At 38.7% G+C, this 17,371-nt stretch overlaps 1 protein-coding gene across 2 annotated transcripts; it reads left to right on the forward strand.

The window, feature by feature from the left end:
• Positions 1-2,850: 2,850 nt before the first annotated feature.
• On the forward strand, positions 2,851-13,439 carry IGFBP1 (insulin like growth factor binding protein 1). 2 transcript variants are annotated; one of them, XM_063304218.1, is made up of 4 exons: positions 2,851-3,285; positions 6,439-6,617; positions 9,386-9,514; positions 12,893-13,439. In XM_063304218.1, the coding sequence occupies exons 1-4, from the start codon at positions 2,943-2,945 to the stop codon at positions 12,914-12,916; spliced, it is 675 nt and encodes a 224-aa protein (XP_063160288.1). In that variant the 5' UTR covers positions 2,851-2,942; the 3' UTR covers positions 12,917-13,439. The 2 variants fall into 2 exon arrangements, with proteins under 2 accessions (XP_063160288.1, XP_063160287.1); XM_063304217.1 differs by lacking the exon at positions 12,893-13,439 and adding an exon at positions 10,880-12,308.
• The last annotated feature ends 3,932 nt before the right edge of the window (positions 13,440-17,371 follow it).

Consider the following 17,371-nt stretch of genomic DNA (forward strand, 5'->3'; position numbering starts at 1 on the left):
ATATTTACTGGGGCATGCACTTTCTTAAAAAGCAACATTTTTACAGCTTTCCTAAAACTCAGCAGGACTGGCACTTGTCTGATCTTAGGAAGTAAAACATTTAAAAGAAGTTGGCCTTTATATATCTCTCTATAAAACTGCATAGTAAACAGCTGAAAAACAGAGCATCTGTGGCAATATTGGCACTTTTCCACATAAAGGCCCCAAGCACTCTTATTGGAACTGTACACCCTCACTATAAAGGTCTGTGATGAAAACACGAACTGTTTGCTTTCATTCAAAGCAGAGTACACAGGATGCAACTTAGGGGAAGCAGAGTACACAGGATGCAACTTCCCCTTTCACTTAGGGGAAGAGAGGGAGACAAATATTTATGAATGTTTGTTTGAGGTAGTATTATATCTTCCCTATTCCCACCCTTCAACCTTCACATTGCTTTAAAGAAATAAAAATAATGAACATCTGGGCCACTAGGTCATAGAGTAACATGTTCTGACCGTAACTGCTGGTGTTCCTTCTGAATCACTCTCATATATTTTCTGAGTCATAGAAAGGAACACATGATTCATAGCCACTACAACAAATGTTTACAAGCTCTTGTTTCTGCTATTACATGAGCTAACATTTTGTTCCCCACTCAGTTTGAGGTTTACAGTGACGTCCGCTTTTCAGAGGATATGGCTGAAAAGGTCCTTGAGGAGTCATGTAAAATTACTATGTGAAGCTTTAAAGCAAGCTTTCTTGAATCCTATTCAGGCTTGGCTTTCAATAATGGTCAGTATGTCCTTTGGGATAAAGAACTGCCCACCGTTGGTTCAATTATTTTAAGTGTGAGTAGAATTAAACATACATTCAAATCAAGCCCCACTAAAGCATTCTGAACCAAAGAAAATCTCCACACACAGAAAAGAAAATTCACCCTTAACAATACCTTCAGTTTCAAGTTCTAAACAATGGTTAAGAAGGGATTAAATATACTAATGTAAAAAATAATTCATGTGTCATATATCATCTGAAATCCTAATTCTGAAAATATAATATAAATAATGTTTCAAAACTGGCATGTCCTGTCTTCTGCCAATATTGTGATATGCCCCAGCATATATGCACATCCTTAGAAAACACACATAGAGACCCTACTCATCCCTACCCCCTTGTTTTGGTTGGTTTATCCTCCTGAGTTCCCAATATTTTCAAAGCTGTCATCTTTTAGGTGTCATTCCAATTTTAAATGTTGTTATTAAGAAAGGAAACATCTATGCCAAAAGGGTGATTTTTAACTTGCCAGCTGGATGCTAGGTAAGAAAACTTGATATACAATAAAACAATATTAAGGCTACAATACTAAATACTTAAAAATCTATCCTAATAAAGTCAGTGGGAGTTAGTTTTGAGTAGACTTGTGCAAAATTAATAATATGCCTTGTAGTTTTCAGTATTTTGGTAGCAATTAACCCAGCATATAAACCCAGTAAAATAATTCAATAATAAAATATTTCTGGAAATATTAGTGAGGAAGAAGTCATCACTGGCTTTGCAGGATAGATATGATGCTTGAAGATGTGGAATTTTAGGTTCTGGTGCTTGCTATTCCTGAAAACAGTCTTGTATATTTTATAGAGAAACTTAGAGAGAAAGAGAGTATGTCTATAGGCTAGTTTACTGAGTAGATTTTGACAAATAACTTGCTCTCCCACTCAGTTGACAATAATCCACATAACTGTTCCAAGGAAGAGCTAAGTGTTTGTTTCTCTAACCCATTTTGTGATGGGTCAAGATAGCACTCCAACCATTATTTTTTCCCTGTTCCAGTTTGTACATCACCCCAGTATTGAATGAAGGAGCTGGCAACTGCTGTGTTAATACTTCCCATAGTTCATGCTGCCAGATTTTGAATGATTGCTGTTTTCTCATGTTTGCAATCATTAATGCTGCCTGGTGTTCCACAGCTGTAACACTTTCCATCTCCCCCCCCCCCCCTTTGTTTTCATGTTTTATTACTTGCATGCTGCATTGGGTCCTTGCAGACGGTCTTTGTCTTTTCTCTTTTGTAGCTTTACTCTCTTGATGATAGTTCAGTCTTCTTGACATTTACTCAGGGTAGGTGTGTTAGTATGCAGGTTTTGTATATTCATTCTGAAATGTGAGGGTGTTAATGTGACTGTCATGGAGGGATGAGTGATTGGGATCTTCCTTTCCTGGTGGTTAGATAAGTATGCAACCCATTCCCCTCCCCCCTCCCCCCTCCCCAGTGGATCAGGAGCTCATATTGAGTACATCCCCAGGAAATTACCCCAAACAATCCTTGCTAGAACACACTATTGACATTAGCTCCTACGTGCTGTGTTCAGGAGTTACTGGATCTAAGGAGCTTTGATGACCCTCTGGGGGCCTCTCTTGGTATGTCATTGTCCTAATAACCTTCAGCCACATGACAAAAATTAAACAAGAGGTTGTTACATCCCTTGTCATGCAAGTATGAAGTCAGCTCCTGAGGGTTTTTTTGGGGGGGGGAGCGGGAAAATACTTCTCCCCTCCCCCTTTTCATTTCCAATAAAAAATGTTTTATCCCCCTCCCTCCACTTGCAAAAAGGAAAAAATAAGAAAAAATGAAAAGGCTCTCCCTTTTCTATAGACATGTTTATGCTGTCCTGAAAAGGTTAAGAATGAGTGGAATAGTGATGAATTATTGCAACACTTAATAAAAGGGGAGAAGTAATTAAATAAAGGGGAAGGGATACAAACCACCAATTGAATTCTGCTTTTCTGTCCCTCCTGTTCAGATAATAGTTAACTAGGGCTAAAGATTAACAGACTCACAAGGAAGTATATAAATGTGCCACTGTTGGGAGCTGAGGACCAGCTGCATGTGAATCACTGAGTAGTGTTCCTCTCCATCTCTAAGCCCAGCCGGCTCTCCTTTGCAGTACTCCCAGGGCATTATGCCTTCCACAGGCCTCAGCTGTCAGCTGCTGCTCTTATTTCTTGGGCCTGGCCTCAGCTTGGGCGCTGCTCTCCATTCAGTGCATTGTGCCCCTTGTACTGAAGAGAAGCTCAGACTGTGCCCACCGGTGCCTGCCAGCTGTCCTGAAACAGCCCTCCAACCAGGCTGCAGCTGCTGCCATACTTGTGCCCTTCAGCTGGGGGAGCCTTGCGGAATATACACGGCACGGTGTAGCCGGGGGCTTAGTTGCCAAGTACAGGTAGAACAAACCCGACCCCTTTATGCTCTCACTCGGGGACAAGGTACTTGCCTCCCCACCGCTGATGGGACAGAAACTGCAGGTAAGGAACACCCCTTTCTGTACCTCTTTTGCTCATACTCAGAATGCTGGCTGAGGCAGATGACTGGCAAAGAAAATGACATTGGCTGGAGTGATCAAGTGCCAAGGGTGAAACGTTATGTTGTTTCGGCATAGCTCTTTGGTGCAGCCTGTGGCTGAGCTTGAGAAACAATATAACTACCTGATTAGTGTATGGGGTGGGTTAGAAAGCAAAGATTGGGAAGTAGAGACTAAAACACCATGTCAGTAAACACACTTCAGAGCTTGGCATCCGGTATCTGGCACTGAAGGACCAGGTCAGAGACTTTAGGAGTCAAACAATGTCCTTTGTCAGGCTAAGATTACTCCTAAAATTAAAAGCATAGTTTCCCAGTCTGAGAGGAAGACCAAGAGAGAGAATGGGATAAGGCTAAATTTCATGGCTGTGAAAAAAACTTTGAACAATAAAAACTGGGGTGGGGTGGGGTGCTGAGTTCTTCTCCCAATGGGAAGAGGAGGGAGACAACTTCTGAAAGTTTTGGGTAGAAAACAAGGGTGTGTTTGTGCATGCATTTTTTGTTTTTGTTTTAAGAAGAGGTCATCTTAGTACTGCTGAAATAAACAGAAATGGAATAACATTTCTGTAAAATGCTCCAACCCCCTGATCCCCCTTTTCGTTATATGTTGTTCCTAAATGAATGAGTCTTACTTTTTTCTATTGCTCTAACAGTACGTGATCAGAATCATATGATTTTATGATTCTATTAAGCCAGTGAAAGTATTTCTTCTGGTCTAAAGAAAACCCATTGACAAGAGGCCTATATTTGCTGTCTCTGCATCTGGGCGGAACATCATGGTGTCGAGATTTCAAATGATGACAGTCCCTTTAAGCAGACAATGGCACATTTTCCTACCTGGATAACACTGTCTTTTCCTTTAATATTCAGACAGAATCTAAAAAGTCTATATGGCAGCAAAGCCAGCTTCCTTGTTGACTTAAAACACTTTTAAATTCCCAAGAATCCTTGCTGAGTTTCTGTGGTCCTTGCAGCTTTCCTTTAATTCATCCTGTCATGTTTAATGTTCATTCTGATTTTATTTATAGTTAAAGAAATAGGATGCACTACTAATTTCCATGGGTCACAGAGCCTTGTGGGATTATAACATTTGCCAAAATATTATCATTTCAGATATAAATGAAGAGACTGGTTGCATAATTTACAACTGATTGGACAGGGTTGCCCACTGGATCCCATTAACCCCTACAATTCTACTGGTGTTCCCATGCAGAAATTTCTTTTCCTCTCCCCTCAAATTACAGCCAAGAACCCTTCTGTTTTTTCTCCTTGCTTATTTATGGTCTCTTACACAGTGATTGAAAATGTATTTATTAAAGTTGCAACCATTTTGCTTTACAGATTAAATAGCAGAAGCCCAGAACTGTCACCAAGTCTGTATTCAGACAGGAGGAAGCTTCTGCACATTTAGTCCCACCATCATGGTTCCGTCTGATCAACCTGTTGCAAGCCTGTTATATTCTCAGCCCTCATTAATGCATTAACTGTTGAGATTTGTGAAGGATGGCATGCAACAAACTGAAACAAGGAAAGGAGTATTATTTATGCAGATACTCGAAACTTTCCTTCAAGTCTCATTCTGAGAATCTAATACATCATTTGCATTTTTGAAGAAAATACTGAACCTTCTATAAAAAAGTCAGATGGTAGTGTTTTGAAAAGGGTTTTATAACCAGCAGCTTGCATGAACTCCAGATAAACCAAATTCAGCATCAACATAACCCACATACTGTGACAAGAAAAAACAAAGTTTACAACTGCATCCCTTGTACAGACTTTTCGTTATATTTAACTGTGGAATTTTAATTCTTCTGTCTGCAAAAGGATTCAGGCCAGCATATGTGCTTCTCCCTGCAATGCTGTGAGGTAGATTAGGACGGGGTGAGGAACTGGTTGAAAGGCACTGAGGATTCGAATTCAGGAACTCTCTAGTTTTTGCTTAAACCACTAGGCTGAACATATTATTTTAACCTAGATTATTCTGATTTTGGATAGCCATGAAGGGAAAGTTTTACAGTAACTGTGTAAAACCGTTGGCCTTTAGCTGTTGGAAACATACGCAGAAAATCCTCTGGCGTCTGAGACTTCACTAGGTAGGCCAGACTTCTTCATCCTAGTAGCCTCAAGATGTTGTTGGACAATTCCTACAGATTTCATAGGCTGGCTGGCTACTTCACAAATATATAGTCCTCACCTTCTGGGATGGCAATACTGGACATTGCCCATGCACTAATTTCACTAATTTCACCAATTTCAATAATAATAACATTTTTTAAGAAAGTGTGAAAGGGCACATCTGGAATTTTAGAACATGTTATGGTGGTTCTCACATAATGGCTGCCACAGGTTGAGGGTAGTTGCCTGTACATAAAATGTCTTTCATGGGATAGGCTTGCCAGTGACAAAATGGCTGACATGGTAGGAATAGCCAGTCACAAAATAGCCAAGTACTCAAAAACAAACTGTTGAGATTATTGCCTACCACCTCCTTTTATTTCTTGGGATGTTTTCACCTCAGCTGACCTTTGACTTTTTTTTTTTTTTTTGCTGAGTAGATAGGAGCACTTTCAAACCAGCCACTAGGCTACAGTCTCTCCTGTGTTGATTTTCTATTAATATAAATGGGCCCCAAGTGGAAGTCAAAGGCATTCCTTAAAATGCTGGAAAGTTAGGGTGCATACCAGTTGCTCATTTGCTTATTTTTTAAAACAAAAAGAATCTCTTAAAATTACAATAAAATTAAAGTCAGAAAATAAGGGGGCCTGCCAGGCACCAGTGGAAATATTTGCATCCATCCTGGTGCCTGCAGGCACTTTGTTGGGAATCTTTATACTTATGTTTTATTGATTTTATTGTAATTTCTTTGTTTAACTGTTGTGAGCTGCCCAGAGTCATTGGCATACAAGTTCATTACTATTATTATTATTGAATGTAATTGCTATATTTTCCTAGATCTATGGCATTTATGGACACAGAGATGATAGGTCCTGATGGCCCATTGTAACTTTGCTATTCCACACCCTCCATTCATTTCCAATAAATGTGTTTTAGCTGAACTCTCCCACACAATACTTTATTGTCTTGATTCCTTCTCTTAGAATCTGTGGAACCAGAAGATATGCCCACTGAAGGTGGTGAAATAATAGCAGATCACCTGCTCAACTATGAGGCGATGCTTTCAGCTGGGCAAGAAAAGTCTGTCCCATGGAATGCTAATAATGTCTATGAAAGCCTGAAAGCAAAGAAAGTTGCTGAAATTAAGAAGTGGAAGGAACAGGTGAGCACCCCCTGCCACTGCACAATAATTTCAAGTAACCTCAGATCTGCACATTCTGTGGGAGTGGCACAGGTCATTAGTACATATTGATTAACACTAAATTAGAGGCAACCAATATTGACTAAGTAATCTGACCTAACCTGAAGCCCTCCAGTTTTTGGGGGGACTACAATGTCCAGTTTCCAGATGTATTGTGATTACAGTACAGTACAATACGTCAGTGGTTGCTTAGAGCATTAACTTGGGCAAATCACAATTTTACAGCCTGACCTATATCACTGTTCTCTCTGCAATATGGGGTAATTTGTTCTGTTCTCAGAACACTTAAAATAGCTGTTCTGAGCTCAGAACATTTCAGTCTTGGAACATTTGCACACTAGTATTGCCAGAAGGAAGGTTTAGAGTGAAGTAGCATCAGAATGCTGATGACACTTCATTCACTTGCTCATCTAAGTAAGGTACTGGAAGTGTTCATCTGGTACTTAGCTGGAAGAGAAAGAAAAAAGGGGGGAAAAAGACATTCAAACCAGACACTATAGAGTTTTTTATTAGGGGATTGTCTAAAGAATGAGGTTCAATTTGTTTTGAAAAGCATGGCATTTCCCTCTCAGGGTAAAGTTTGTGACTGGAGATGCGAGTAGAGCCATCTCTTTCATTAGAGGCCCAAGGGCCTGCTGTGGCACAAAGCATCAACCGCTTCATCAGCTAAGGCAAAAAGGTAAAATTAACACCTGTATGCAACTCGTAAAGCCAAATGCATCTTTTCCAGGGATCAGTTGTCTCCTGATGCATGTTCCTGGGAAAAGGCCCAGCTGCTTTAAGGATTGCGTCAAGTGTGCTGTTTGTGCCTCCATGTGCTTCAAAGTACCTTTTTGCCTTCAAATCCAAAGCACAGTACACCTTCATGCATATCTTTTGGGGTAGATGTTTTCAGCACCAGGCACTTTAGCCTGCCAGACTTTTGAATTCTAATTCTCGATTACTGTGCACTTGTAAACATTTCAACTGTCCTGCAGCCATAATAATTCATTCTATTAACAGCTAATTTGTGCTGTTCTCCTATGTTTGTAAAGACTACCATGCTACAATTTCTGGGTTCATACAGCCCATTAAGCCATGAACAAGCAAAGCACATGATGGCTTAATGCTATGCATGATGAGTAATTATCACTGTTGTGTACCTCCAACATTTAATGACCTTCTTTCTGTTTTCTAACCACTATCCATAATCGTGGGTGTAATATGAAGTATTACTGGCTCAGGCAGTATGTTATTCTCAAAAGTGTATGCCAGAAGCCCTTTTGTTGCTAAGAACAAATACGATGCATGATGCCTCTGAAAATTGATTACTGTAAGGACTGTTTGCAGATATGAGTATACAGTATTTAGAAGATCCACTTGATGGCACCAAAGGACTAAAAGTGAACCAGTTAATTAGAACACCAGAACATAATGGAACTGTACATGATTTGCCATATTAACTTTTTAGGGTGCAGAAGTCCTAAATGTAATTCCAAGTCTAATAACATATTACAATCATATGGGTTGTATTATCTATTCAACCCATATGATCGTAGAATTCAGCAGCAAATTCTCCTGCTTTTATCAAAACTATATGCATGAATCATAGAATAAGAGAGTTAGAAATTATCTCAGAGGTCATCTAGTCCAACCCTCTACTTGTAGGGACGCGGTGGCGCTGCAGGTTAAACCGCTGAGCTGTCGATCGGAAGGTCGGCGGTTCGAAACCGCGCGGCGGGGTGAGCTCCCGTTGCTAGTCCCAGCTCCTGCACACCAAGCAGTTCGAAAACATGCAAATGTGAGTAGATTAATTGGTACTGCTTCGGCGGGAAGGTACCGGCGTTCCGTGAGTCATGCTGGCCACATGACCCGGAAGTGTCTATGACAACGCCGGCTCTAAGGCTTAGAAACGGAGATGAGCACCGCCCCCTAGAGTCGGACACGACTGGACTTTACGTCAAGGGAAACCTTTACCTTTACCCTATATGCATGAATCATAGAATAAGAGAGTTAGAAATGATCTCAGAGGTCATCTAGTCCTACCCTCTACTTGATGCAGTATCTGCTATAGCATTTCAGGCAGATGGCTATCCAATCCCTGTTTGAAGTCCTCCAGTGAAAAAGAACACACCTCTTCATGAGGCAACCTATTTCACTGTTTTACAGCTCTTATAATCACGAAATTCCTTCTTTCTATCTTGTGCTATTGTTAACAGACATGACTTGTGTGACTGCTCTGGTTATTATGGACAATCCATCTCAGGTACTCAGAAAGAAGACCAAATTCGTTCCAGTATTCCTATCTTAGAAATGTACCCTGGGGCATATATTTATTTATTGTATTGCTGTATTGCTGAATCTACCAGAAACTCATAGTGGTTTACAACTAGCAACTAAGCATTCATAATTCAATCATTTAAAACACTGACAAGGAATAAACTAATTATAATTAATAATATTTTAACAATTGCATTAAGTGATAAACAATTACATTACAAAATATAACAAAAATAACAGTGAGGACAAAAGCTCAATGCTAAATGTTCTCTGGTAGAGCTCTGTCATCTTCTGGAAAGACATTAGAGAAGGAGCCCATCTTATTGCTAAGGGAGAGAACACAGTTACTTTTAATTGTTGCCGGTTTTGGAAGTAGTGAGAAATATCACATAAAGTGTATAATGCTTCTAGCATGTCAGCCTTCGTTCTAATGCTTCACTGTGTATGATCTTCATCTAATGTTCTTTCAGGGACCATGTCAAAAGGAACTCTACAGGGCACTGGATAAGTTGGCAAAAGCTCAACAAAGAACTGGAGGACAGTTATACAGATTCTATTTACCCAACTGTAATAAAAATGGATTTTACCATAGTAAGCAGGTAATTTGGGGGTGGGGGGTGGGAATGATTATTTCCAAGCTAATAAAGGATGATGTGGTTCATTGTCCTATACACTGAATGAAAACTGCACAGAAACCCGTACTTTGGAGAATGATAGAAATCAAACCTCTCAATCTCACACATGTTTACTTGAAAATGAAAATATTGCCTCCTTCTAAGTGTCTTTAGGATGGCAGCCTAACCTTTTTCCTGTTGATGGAACAAATGCAGAATATTCAGACTTAGCAGTGATGCCCTTCTAAGGGCCTTACATTTTTTGAAGCAAAATGTCCCTGAGTCACATGCTCCACCAAACCCATGTTCAAAAACAGCGATTTTATGATCTGCAACAAACGTCATAGATGAAACAAGACCTGTGTAATAATAACAGAAGCAAGTAAACTTCGGATAGGCTGCATCCACTGACTTTAGTAAGAAAAATCTTGAGATGGAGGAAGCAGAGCAAATTTTCAGTCCTGAGAGAGCAGTTTCAGTTGTACATTTTGAGAGAAAAGATCCAAATTAAATTTAGAAGCCCCTTTAGAACAAGGCTGCCCATAAGTTCTGTGCTACGAGTCTGGGTGAAGGTAAGAAGGCTATATTGCATACTGTCATATTGCATGTCAGCCACATGCCCAGTCTCAGTGTTTACTGAAATATGTCTCCAAGGGTCCTAGAAACATAGTTGCTGTTGGTGAAAACTGTTATGCAAATCATGCCATCTATACATGTCGAGGCCTATGCCTGTAGATCCGTATGAACACATTCTTCAATATGCAGCGTGTAGATATCAGGTGTTCAAAGAGAGTGGGCTATTCCCACAAGGGCATTGGTTCTCCATGGAGAAGGAGGAACAAAGTTCACAGAGCCATAGAGGATCCCTACCTATTTATAAAGCAATTTGATTTATGGTTTTATAATACTAGGTTGATATAAAGATCTGGCAGAATTAACTATGACTAGAGTAACTATCTATATGACTTTATGAACTATCTCATCTTTACGACTTACTGGAGTATCTATTGTAAAGTCAACATGCAGTCTTCATTTCACTTCTTTACACCAAATGCCTTCCTTATTTCCAGCCTTTTGTGTACGTTTCCCTACATCAATTCAGCAAAGAAATAACAACAAAGCAAATCAACTGTCCTTTTTAGAGACTAGACAAACAAAGTCAACTTATTTTCAATGTCACTTTGGGAATAGTTTGGATTAAGTACAATAGAGATGGAAAGGATCAAACTAAATATAATATAAAAATGACAGTAAATTCTACATGAATAGGAACTGGGAGAAACTAGTTCCTACTAAAGTTGTGAACTATATTTACTTTTTTTTTTCAATGTGCTTTTAAAATCCCCTTAGTGTGAAACTTCACTTGATGGAAATCCTGCAAGTTGCTGGTGTGTGTATCCAAAGAATGGGAAGAGGATTCTTGGGTCTCCTGAAATGATGGACAATCCTGAATGTGAACAATTTATTAGCTCACAAGAATAATGCTAGAAACGTTGAACAAATAGATACTGTATTTTTTGCAAGATGAGTGCCTTCTAGGGCCAAAAGACCTTGGTCAGTAGAATTATAACCATGTGGTTAGGCAACCAGTCTGATTTTATGCATGCTTTTTGTGATGTCCCAATGATCCCAATTGGATGTTCTCCATTCAAATATACTGTCCAATTTCCTGCTTACAATCTAGACTGAAAGCAGTTAATCCAAGAAACAGGAACCTAGGAGGTCTGATTAATAGTATTTATTAGAAGGAATTTTAAGGTTAGAACACAAGAATTTCAACTAATACACTACTTTCAAATAAGAAACCTACATACAGTATAGACCAGTCTTTCTCAACCTTGGAAACTTTAAGATATGTGGACTTCAACTTCCAGGATTCCCCAGCCAGCATGCAAAGTTAAGAAACACTGATGGAGACATTTTAAGGTCATTCTAGTTCATTTTCTCATCCTTTTTAGAAGTAAAGGGCTGAAAGTATGGTTCTCTTGTGAAAGTAGGGCACTCTGCATCCATTCATTGTTTTGATAACTGCTAGTCTTTTTGTTAGTGGGACAAATAACTGTCTTGGATATTATAGCACTGTAGTTAGCATTAGTGGTGGGGTGGTGGTGGGGATCCTAACTTTATATCTTATTGTATTCCTGAAAGTTGAGCAATAGAAGTACCCATAAGAAAATAAGGGAGGGTGGGTTGTGGACTACACAATATGAAGTTCAAAAGATTATTGAATTATTTATTCTACATGCATTTTTACTTCATTTGTTTGTGTATTAACTTATATGTCTGTATTCTTCAACACTTCAAACCTTTATATGAAAATATTTTAATATTTTCTCCAAGCATATGCACTGTTCTGTTTTCAAAGAGCAAAATGTATCATTAAGACAACATAAAACTATGGAATTGTATATAATGTATTTATATTATTTGGAAACATAATGTAGGAGGATGACACAGAAGAGAGTTCAAGCATTTATTTAAAAGTGTGTGTGTGTGTGTATGTGTATCATGCTGCTGCTTTACTTCATATAATTTCTCATTTCATCATCAAGGAGTTCTCACTCTGAGTAATGTCATTAAGCAAGTGTCCTTCACAAGCATCAACGGCACCTTAAAAGGAAACTTGCTTCTGTGTTCCTAATACATGGACTTCCTTTACATTGTATAAACAAACTAAAATTAAGAAACTGTAATGTACAGCATTTGATGGATGTAAATGTTCATAAGTTAGCTTTGTAATGTTATTTAAACATTTATTAAACAATTTTCTTTGAACCCTGTCCCTTTTGTGTTCAACTTATTGGCTGGCCCTGATCCAGAATTTGTTCTGCGGAACTGCTTCACTATGAGTTATTACTTTCAAAGAAGTACTAGAAAAGTTTGGTCACATCCCAAAATGGATAGAATGTGTGTCTCTATCCACACCCAGCTATGCAGTGGAGGCAGATCCTATACCAAATTTCTTTATATCTCTGCTAGAAAATGCATAAAACTTGCATTTCAGGGAAAGAGACAGCAGGAAGCAAGCAATTGTATGCTTCTTCCTCCCAACTCCTAAATTTCATGTGAATGACTGGTTCAAGGCTCTTTTACTTGACTATGCACTACATCAGTGTTTCTCAACCTTGGTCATTTTCAGATGTTTGGACTTCATCTGCCAGAATTTTCCCAGCCAGCCTTGCTGGCTGGGGCATTCTGGGAGTTGAAGTCCACACATTTGGAAGTGGCCAAGGTTGAGAAACACTGCACTACATTTGTGGCTTCAAAGGCTTATGGGTAGCAAGTGGAATGAATTCAGCAGTGCTGATAATCACTCCCTTGATTCCCAGGGTAGGAATGAAGTGCTCTTTGTTTACTTCCCAGAAGCTTCTGATTACCCATAACTAGGAACAGAGTGACCAACAAGATGCATCCTTGGTCTGATACTGTGAGGCCAGCCTGAGGACAACATGAGACAACCGTGTCAGTGTTGCTTTGAACTACTTGACAGTAGGGTGTAAATATCATAAACAAATACCTGAAGGACTTAAGAACAGAATTGCTGTGGGATGTCTTGGAAAAAGCATCCATACATCTATCATGCTTCATTGTTCTTCCATCCTAAATGAAGGTAACTAAGGACACACATGATAATTTCCTATTAGACACCTTCAGTTCCTAATCTTCCACGGCTAGCCCTCTACTCTTACGCATCGGTGGTTCCTTACTGCCATTTCCCTTTGCCTTTAATCCCCATATTTGTCCTCTGGGTGTTTTTTTCTCTTAAACAAAGTGATGTTCATTAAGTTTCATTACAAAAAGATGTTTAAATTAGGAAAGTTAAGTGCAAGTTTCCTATCTGAATACTGCAGTATATCAGAAAACATTTTTAAAATTGCCACTGGCCACTTGAGTAGAAGCAGACAATAAATTTATAGGTTTTAAAACAGTGGTATGATACATCCTATCTCTGTTCTATATATTCAAGCCTTTTGTCCTTTATTATCATTTGTTACACAAATATAGTGGGATTTGAAAAATGGTGAAGCCCTGCAGAGCTATTGAATGAAAGTTGAGTGCTCACATCATAAGCAATGCCGTACTATACTTGCAACTCTGAAAGAAACACTTTCCATAGGCTAAACATTTATGCATAAATTTATAATTTAGTGAAGTATTAACCCAGCTATCTATAAAAAAAGAATTGGTAGCAATTGTCTTCTCCTCCCTCCATTCCTTCCAATAAAGAACATCTATCTCCACTAAATACCAGGAAAGGAGAAATGTAAGAATTACAGTTGTGCATCTCTTATTTCCCTTGTAGCTAGTACCATCCCTCATCACAACAACAAATTGTATGGGTGAATTGCAGAACTGATGCAACCTACTCCTCATGTGATGGGATTTATTCAGACATTACTGAGAAGGACATCCCATGGGTTGAGAACCAAGACAAGTGATTTTAGGCAACATTAAGACTTGTTCCAGTAAACGTGACTTCTGTGTAATGTCTTATGCTGAAGATTTCCATTTCAAAGAGGAACAATTCTTTGTTTTGTCTAAATTACCATTGTGGAGACTGCAGAAAGAGCGATTCGGCAAACAGCCCTCCCCATGCACTTTTTTAAGTTTGCAAGTTCTCATCATCCTCTGGCACCTACTCAGTCTGGCTAAGGACAGGGGCACCATTCTACTGTCTTGAGTTCTGTTGGGGGCCAGTTTTAAGATCCAACAGGAAAGCAACAAAACACTTCTTTTTCTAGATAGTGTCATCTTTATTGTGATAAAAAGGTAAAAGGTAAAGGTTTCCCTTGACATTAAGTCCAGTCGTGTCCAACTCTAGGGGGCAGTGCTCATCTCCGTTTCAAAGCCGAAGAGCCGGTGTTTGTCCGTAGACACTTCCGTGGTCATGTGGCCGGCATGACAGTCACAGAACGCCATTACCTGCCTGCCGAAGCGGTACCTATTAATCTACTCACATTTGCATGTTTTCAAACTGCTAGGTTGGCAGGAGCTGGGACTAGCAACAGGAGCTCACCCCGTCATGCAGATTCGAACCGCCAACCTTCCGATCGGCAAGCTCAGCAGCTCAGCGGTTTAACCTGCAGCGCCACCACGTCCCTAACGTATTGTGATAACCATCCTGAAAAAGAATGCTACTCCAAATACTTAGGCTGATGCATACATGTTTGATCCAACTGTCTCTGCTGCTCTCAAAACTTAACTGGAGTTCAGATGGGCTGGAAGATTCACACCATTCTATCTGGCAGCAAGTGGTGGGATCAGAGAAGATGCAACTGATCTTCTACCTCTTTTTCAGAGGGAATTCAATCAAAGCCTCGTTGGGATCCCTCTTCTGGGTAACTGTCATTCTGGAACGTTAACAAGCTGTGCTCTTTTTTATCAGCAGCCAAGATAACTTCAAAGGTATAAATGCTCCATTTTCAAACTAGCTCTCCATATAAATTCCTTTTCAATACAAAACTTCTGCCATCTTACAAGATTGCTCAGAACTTTTCATAGTTTAAATATAATTTGAATAGTTAATACAGAAGTCTCTGTAGAGTTATCTATGGGTTTTTTTAATGCAAGCAGAGATACCAAACATTATTTCCCAAGATTTATAAAACCATTACTTAATTTTAGGGTTCAGGTTAATAAAGGATTATGTTGTGCTTATGTTTATATGGAATTTAGTCATAAGTTCAGACTGTACTAAAAACTAATTAATTCTGTGGTTTTGGTATGCATTGGACCTTCCTTCTCTTCATGCACAAATAGCTAATATTATGCCTTCTAGTTGTGCATGCCAGAGAAATGGAAGGTGATACTCTGAGCTCCAGAGACTATTGCACTGTATGTGGATGAAAAAAGTACTTTTCTCAGGGAACTTTATAATAGATCAATCTATTGACAGTACTAGCTTGACTTCTTTTTTTAAAATGGCAATTTATGTAGCTATGTATTAATTGCTGTCCTTAAAACAAATTCCAAACAGATCAGGCTTGTAAGTTACTTGAATTCCTATTTAATATGAATCACTTAGCACAGGCTTATACGATTTATGATCACTAAAAAATCCCCTTTCCTTCCTCTCCTAATATGAACAGCAGCCCATCAGCAAATCTATAAAATGGCTTTTGCTGCTTGCTTGGGGTATTAAAAACAGTAAACAAAGAGTTCCAAGCATCTGGTAACTTGCACTCTATAGGTGGTGATTTGCAATGGACTTGGACAATCACAGTGAATTTGTGCAGCGTTGGAGTAGAAAAATGCCATTATGACAGGCAGTTACATGGTATGAGGGTTTTCTCCAGCTTCCCTGACAAGGAACACACTGTTGTGTTCTTGGTGCACTCGGCATGCAGAAATCTTTTAAACTACAAACTCTCAGTATAAGACCAGGTTCCCCTATCATAGGATTTGTTTCCAGTGCAATTTCCCATGAGTTTTGTCCACCAATGGTATGTATGGCAGACAGATTTATATATAGAAGCAACCCTAAAAGGATGCACTCTTGGAATCTGCCACTGACAACCTAAAATAGTCTAATGTTGCCTATTTTTTAACTGTGATTCAAGCTGCAGTCCATTTAATTCCCTCCAGTTGCAGATGAGGAGCATATTTTTAATGATCCCTCATTATGTCAATAAAGTCAATAAAGCTAGCATATTTGGGAGCAAATACCAGTCTTTCCCCCTGCTAAGATAGTTTCCTGCTTGTGAAACTCCTCCTAAACAGCAGACCTTATGAAGTTGTTCTCCCCTCATTATTAGGCACTACATCTTAAGTTTTTAATCACCTAATTCCTCCTTCACTCTGTTCCGTGTTGAATGAAATGGAACTCTATACCATCTGGATTTTATTTTTACCGATATTCATTGTTTATTTATATACTATATTTTATATGTTGTGATTATATTGTATGTTTAGTATTTTATTATTTTATTGTAAACTGCCCAGTCCCTCTGGTGGGAGGAGATGGGTGGTGACAAATTTGATAAATAAATAAATAAACTCTGAGAATACCTATGCATTGCTAATACAGAACATTAAACATATTGTGGAATTTGATATTAATATATTTTCCAGAATTATCTACAAATGATTATCAGTAATCAGTTATAACCTTGAATATTTTGTATTTTCATTGGGAATTTTAGAATTACGTTCTAAAACATTAAGTCTTTCCTCACTAAGTGAGCCTAGGAAGGCCTCAAAAGCAGCATTAAATCATCTGTACAGCACTCAGTTTTCTGCATGCCAAAAATAACTAATTCCACATATTTTACTTAATCATGTCCCACTCTAATTACACCTGGCAACCAGGAGAACTTGATTTTTACATTTTTGGATGGAATACAAAAAGAATGCTGCCAAGCTGATATCAAGCTTGATCCTGTTCACATTGTTAAGGAGTTTAGAATAGGCCCCAAAATATTTCAGTTTAAACTGGAAAATAATCAATCACTTCAATTCCTATTATTTTTACTGCTATCTGAATTAACTCCTGTCTCACAATCTCCCAATTAACATACAAGTCAACCAGAAATATTGCCACAGGATGTTGTAGTTTTTATAATTCATTTTAAAAGAGGGGTATGACATTGTTTGCTTAGTATTTTCTCTTAAAAATACTAATAAGTACCCATATATGTGAAAACACAATCCTTTCCCATGTAAAGTTTCTTACAGTTCAGTGTCTTACATGAAATCTTCATTATCTGCATCCCATTTCTTTAGATGCAATGTCAAGAATTTAGGAAGCCACTGAACATGCATACTGGAAACAAGGGACAAATATTTAAACCTTTTGAACAGGCTGTTTAGACATCTGCCAGACAAAGACAACAGAATCTCATG

Source organism: Candoia aspera, chromosome 4 (genome assembly GCF_035149785.1).
Source record: "Candoia aspera isolate rCanAsp1 chromosome 4, rCanAsp1.hap2, whole genome shotgun sequence".
Taxonomy (NCBI): domain Eukaryota; kingdom Metazoa; phylum Chordata; class Lepidosauria; order Squamata; family Boidae; genus Candoia; species Candoia aspera.

What these genes read in the sequence shown, in the direction of transcription:
- IGFBP1 (XM_063304217.1), top strand. Translation starts at nt 2,943, where the DNA reads ATGCCTTCCACAGGCCTCAGCTGTCAGCTGCTGCTCTTATTTCTTGGG. An exon ending in TGATGGGACAGAAACTGCAG is followed by an intron (nt 3,286 to 6,438) that starts GTAAGGAACACC and finishes TCCTTCTCTTAG; the next exon opens with AATCTGTGGAACCAGAAGAT. An exon ending in GATTTTACCATAGTAAGCAG is followed by an intron (nt 9,515 to 10,879) that starts GTAATTTGGGGG and finishes AAATCCCCTTAG; the next exon opens with TGTGAAACTTCACTTGATGG.